At 42.1% G+C, this 6,000-nt stretch overlaps 1 protein-coding gene across 1 annotated transcript; it reads left to right on the forward strand.

Moving 5' to 3' along the window:
* The first annotated feature begins 121 nt into the window (after positions 1-121).
* LOC115382825 (hepatitis A virus cellular receptor 1-like) lies at positions 122-4,947 on the forward strand. Its single transcript, XM_030084742.1, has 4 exons — positions 122-204; positions 1,235-1,972; positions 4,356-4,437; positions 4,775-4,947. The coding sequence occupies exons 1-4, from the start codon at positions 171-173 to the stop codon at positions 4,854-4,856; spliced, it is 936 nt and encodes a 311-aa protein (XP_029940602.1). The 5' UTR covers positions 122-170; the 3' UTR covers positions 4,857-4,947.
* The last annotated feature ends 1,053 nt before the right edge of the window (positions 4,948-6,000 follow it).

Below are 6,000 nucleotides of genomic sequence, written 5' to 3' on the forward strand. Positions count from 1 at the left end.
AGCAACTTCAGACTTTGGCAACAAGATTTCATATCTAACTGAGTCACCGTGCAACTCCTCCTCTTCCTCCATCCAGCTCCTATAATCAGTCACCTGTAGTCCGCCACAGTTCACCGGGGCACGCAGAGCAAGCAGAGCTGCAACCACAAGCTGTCTGAGCAGAAATATCAATGATGGGGTTCAGTCTACACACTCTACTAGCATGTGAGTAAACAGGCTGGTTTCTCCTGGTTTATGTGGTAGTCTGAATATGGGCATAATAATCAAGAAAAGTTGGGAAATTAGAGGAAAGTGTATACATTATGCTTTTTTTCAGTGGGAGATCGCTTCATTTTGGCTCAGAGAGGAGAACTGGATGTGTGTGAACTGTTGACAGTTGAGAAATATACCCCTCCTGCCTCTGTTAACAGTCAGGATTTACTTTTTAAATCTCTGAAATCAGTCTAAACCAGACTGGTAGAAACAGGCTTTCGCTGGAGTTTCATTTAATAAGAAGTCAGACCAACTGTCACTTAACTCTGATGTGAAGAAGTAATCTGGGACGTTGAACCTCAGGGGGAAACCTGTGGTTTGTTCTGAGTCATCACATCTGCAGAAAATCTGTTATTTAAATATATCGTAATGAAACTAGAACAGTATGTAAAACATGATTCGTCATATCTCTGCTCAAATTCTAAAGTCGAAACTCTACTTGTTGTAATAACAAATCACAGTAAACTCACCAGACTGTGGAGGTTTGTGAAAGCTGAAGGTGGCCGTCAGAAAGGCATCGTCCTTACTCAGGCTTGTACATCAGTACGCTGGATTTCTGGAACCTTTTGGTGTTACTCTGCATTGTGTAAGTGTGTACAGTGTGTTTCTGTTGGACTTTGCTTTGGGCTTCACTTCACACTGTCAGGACTATAAGCTCCCTCAGTGCCCCTCATTCGTCCATCTCTGTCTTTGTGGGTTTGTTACATCTTAAAGTTTCAGCTTGTTTGGGTGGTGGTGTGCCAAGGGTCTTGCTATAGGCTACCAAGCATTTTTCCAGATGAGTTTTGACTTTTTGTGCTTGTTCTGTGTGTTGCTGTCTCTCAAATGGAGCTGTACCCCATAAATGTTGGGGAAATGCACATTTATTTATTTATTTTTAAAGAAGTCTTTTTTTTTTTTTTTTACTTGTAAAGCACTTAATAATCAACATGGTACATTTCGGTCACATGGTGACCATTGAACATTTGTTCTTTAATTACAGGTCTGGTTTTGATGAGCGCAGTAAAGGAACGGGCGGCAGTTGACCCTCGGGTAATTTCCAGCCCCTCACCCACAACTACTGCTCCAAACGTCCCATCAGGCAGCACGTCTTTCCCCAGCACGGAAACAGAAGATCCAACGACAGCCAGCACTGAAGAGGTTACAGCAGGATATACAGAGTCTGTCACAGAGGAGTCTGGGACTTCTGCTTCAGAACTGCCCCAAACCACGAATGCAGCTCCAAGCAATAGCAGCACCGGCGTCCCCATCTCAACACCTGCCGATAATGTCAACGAAACCGCCACTCCAATCGCCAACAGTACGGGGCCCACCAGTCCAATGACCACCAGTATGAAGCCCACCACTCCAGTCGCCACCACTATGAAGCCCACCACTCCAGTCGCCACCACTATGAAGCCCACCACTCCAGTCGCCACCACTATGAAGCCCACCACTCCAGTCGCCACCACTATGAAGCCCACCACTCCAGCTGCCACCACTATGAAGCCCACCACTCCAGTCGCCACCACTATGAAGCCCACCACTCCAGCTGCCACCACTATGAAGCCCACCACTCCAGTCGCCACCACTATGAAGCCCACCACTCCAGTCGCCACCACTATGAAGCCCACCACTCCAGCTGCCACCAGTCCAACTGCCACCACTCCAGTCGCCACCAGTCTGCAGACAGATACTACCATCACAAACACAGAGGCGGACCCGAAGCCTGTGGATGCAGGTGAGTAGCATCAAATGTGGCAATGACCTTAACTTCACAGGTTTTACTGGACGTGAATGGAAGGTCAAGGGGTCAGACGTCCTCTATTTTATGGTCTGAGCACCATTCAGCAGAATAAAAATGAGAGAATACTTGTAGCACTTAACCAAGACTTCACATCAGAGTGACTGTCTTCCTCTTTGGACAGTTAATGGAAATATATGTTGTTGGGATTAAGTTATTGGGTCACTAGTTGGGTTTGTTTCGTAATCACATAAGAAGCAGCATCTCCTTCTCCTGTTGGACATTGACTGGATGTCAGTGACTCGCTTTTTCACTCCTGTGGTAGAAACTAGTTTCACAATCCAGAGCAGTCCAGAGTAGCCCTGATCCTGTTCTATCCAGTTTGCTGGAAAGATCAATGATCATCAATGATATCAGGATGGCCCCGGCTTCCTCGCATCCCCGGTTGGGTTTCTTGGAGGTATGGGTGATTATATTTCTGTCGGCTCATGTACTGGATGACCTCTGATGAACCCCTTGGAAAATGTTACACAGCTGTAGTTTGCATGCCAGGTCATTAGTTGGTGCTGTGATTTCTGAAATGCAAATGTCTATAGAACATGGATGATGTAAAAAAAATAATAATAATAATCAAGCTCCTTGTATGTCCTATGTTATACAGGCTCATTCAGGATCTGGTGGAAGGAATTTGTCTCTGCTCATCAAAATAATACACGAAAGACAGAAACAGGATTATTTTTTGGAAATATTCAACAAAAGTTCTCTTTTCGGAGATTTCAAACATTAAAATGTTCTTTAAACCGCTCCTGGCAACCATATCCTGGTTAAAATGAGTCTGGGTCTAAAAGGCAAAAGCTTGATCGCAGCTGATCACAGCTGACTGGTTAAAGAGGTCAGATGTGTTTCTATGGCTAATATGTGAGCCCAACACTTTCCTCTCACAGTGTCACGTCTTCAGCAGCCGGATGAGTGAAAGTCAATGAGAATTTTTTTTTTTTTCCAGATATATCTTGGTTGTTGATTACACCCAGTCGTTCTAAATGTGTCACCTGCAGCAAAGAACAAGTGGCTTCAATTTGACAAGGTCATGTTGAGCCTCAGCTGAACTCAAATGTCTCCATCATGCACTCAAAATTTTTTTATACTTTCGTTTCTATTGCTTTGATGTCCTGGTGAAAAAAACCACTCCACTCACAGGATTTGTGTTGTTTTTCTGAGTTTGAACTTTCTCCTCTGTGTACAGAAACCACAGCTTCCTTCCCATCATCTATATCTGTTCCATCTGATAAAACCAGCAGCTCACAGTATTCATATCTCCTGATGGCTGCTGTGTTTTGTTTTTTTTTTTTAAACACCAATTGTCTTCATGATTGTGGGAGAGTAAAAGTGCACTGAAGTTGGAAAATAGTGCCAGTGGTTGGTCTTTGATTTCCTTTGGAACTATCCTTGAGGTAACCAATCAACTAAAAAAAAAATCTTCAACAAAATGATGGGAAAGTGAAATATTATCACTACATTTTCAGAGGATTACAGATAAAACTCTTTCTTCTTTACGTTTTCAATCACATTCGACCCTCCGACATGTGGCCTTTAGGCAATCCGACCTGTAACCTTTCTTATTGAGGCCACTCTACCAACTGAAGCATTGCCACTCCAGCACTGCTACCGCGACCCAGCAGCCGATTAGAATTTCCAAAATGATCACATCCTAATCCATTATTGGTTGCAGGTCAGCCTCTGGCGGTGTTATGGAAATCATACTTGAGCAGTGAACTGGTCCTGCGTTTGGGTTTCGGCTCCTCAAGGAGTCCGTTAACAAGGGCCAAACTCTCCAAGGCCAAATGTATTGACTGAACAAACAGATTACTGATCAACGAAGCTCAAAGATCAATTTGACTTGCGTTAAGGGAAATTATCTTTGGGTCATAGTGTGTTGTGACTCAAAGCATCCAGCAAGTCTGCCTTTATAGGTGATAAAATGAGCCAGAGCAAAGCTCTGAACTCGCCATGAGGACCTACAGTGATGTGCCAGTACTGTTACTGATTTGTCATCTAACCAGGAAGTGAGTTCAGATGTGGAGGGTGTGGGCATCCTTATCTGACCTCTGATTAAAGTCAATAGCACAGAATAGCTTCTAGAAAGTATCTTGTTGTGGTTTTCATAAAGAAGTAGACACTTAATGTCCACATATTAGACATGTTTACATGGTTTATAATTACTCACTCATCAATAATATCCATCCTAATCTGCACAGATTACAGCTTTGGTGAAGAACTTCAAATTGAAATGATATAGAAATGATAGTCAACGCATTTACCAATAAGAGTTTATATTTTATTTAACTCGTCACCACTGAAGGCTTTCTGTCTCTCTTTCCAGGACTGGTTATAGGCCTCATCTTTTTCCTGTCCATGCTGTTCGTTGTTTCGGCGCTGGTCTTTTTCTACTACACCAGGGCGAGGTGAGTCAAGAGCCTAAACGTCTTCAGATCAGCCTTGATGTCCTCTTATCACTCTTTCCCTTTATGACAGCTGACATAAAGAATGCTGCACCTAGTTTTATCAGGTTCAGCTTTATCACTCCGCATTTACAACACCAAGGCTTTATTTTTAATCCAGAAATCACTGCCTATGACTTCTGCTTCTTCTCCTGATTGTCTTTCTAACAAGAAGACCGCATTAGTTAACTTCTCCTTCTTTTGTCTTTATTGAACTGCTCAGTTTACACTCAACATATTTAAACCTACCACTGCTTTGCATTGTGATTTTGAACTGTCAACACATTTTTTTTTCTTCCAGAGGCGAGCAGTACGGTATTCTAGTGGACAGCAGCGAGTCCAGGAACTTGGGAAGCTTCAACAACCCCATGTACGACGCTTAAATTCCACACACCCTGCATCCAGCCCCAGACCATCGCCTGTTGAATATCTCATAATCTATTGTACATTAAATGTTTAAATACAGAGAGATTTATGTTACAGAAAGTCACATTGACGATGTGATTTTTGGAAATATGTCTGTGTTTGTTGTGTGTGATTTTTTACAACTGACGACAATTTTTAGTGTGATTGTGTGTGATTGACTCATTTGTTATAAAAGACAAAAAGAACAAAAGTTTTGATTTTCGTCACTCAGTGAGACAAACAGCAGCAGATGCGTGTTCAGTGGGTGTCGAGGCTGTTTTCACTTCACTCGGTGGCCTCATTAAGAACGTACCCGTGTTAAACTCAGTAACAGGAAGAACCTATTTCCTTCTTCATTAGCGTTGAAACCACAAACTGGCAGCATGCGAAGTGAACGGAGTTCCAGAGAAGATGGCAGTGCAGATTAATGTTCACCAGCAGGGTAAGACAAGACTTCAGGCCGCCTTTGAAGGAGTCATAAAACTTCACTGAGAAACTAAAACAGTCTGAACTTCATCTGAGAGAAAACACGAGCAGGTCTTTACTGCTTCTGATTTCCACTTTGTTTTAGCTTCTGGATTATGACCTTATGAATAAAGTGATTTGATTCACAATGAAAACAGATTCAACTGTCCTAAAATTCACAACTTTTACATTTTTTTTGTACACAAAATTATACGGTTAAAACATTAAAAGCGTGCACCCTCACTATCTGACTAATCACACCCTGAGTTTGTGTATTGAGTAATACTCTTTATAACATGTTTAGTGATCCATAATGTTGTAAAGCTGGTGATTCACAGCAGTAAAAGTATTCTAAATGCGTTTCTTTCTTTCCTCTTTTTTTTTTTTTTTTTTGCAGTGAAATTGTTCAACTTTTCCTAAAGTGCATCTTAAAATATCCTGGTTGATACTTCTTTGTTCGAGTCCAAAATATTTCTGTCAGTTTGGACTCTTTAGGGGATTTTATTTTAGTTTCACGGTGAATCAGTCGGGCTGTATGTAACATTTTGTGCCACTAGATGTCACTATAGACCACAACCTGACACTGTGTGAGCCTCTTGGTTAAGTCCCCACAGAAACAAGAGAAACATTATTATCACTCTCTCAGACCTACAACTT

This window comes from Salarias fasciatus (assembly GCF_902148845.1).
Source record: "Salarias fasciatus chromosome 7 unlocalized genomic scaffold, fSalaFa1.1 super_scaffold_4, whole genome shotgun sequence".
Taxonomy (NCBI): Eukaryota; Metazoa; Chordata; class Actinopteri; order Blenniiformes; family Blenniidae; genus Salarias; species Salarias fasciatus.

Coding starts and splice junctions, on each gene's coding strand:
- LOC115382825 (XM_030084742.1), top strand. CDS start 171: ATGATGGGGTTCAGTCTACACACTCTACTAGCAT. Junction 205..1,234: donor TCTACACACTCTACTAGCAT/GTGAGTAAACAG, acceptor CTTTAATTACAG/GTCTGGTTTTGATGAGCGCA. Junction 4,438..4,774: donor TTCTACTACACCAGGGCGAG/GTGAGTCAAGAG, acceptor TTTTTCTTCCAG/AGGCGAGCAGTACGGTATTC.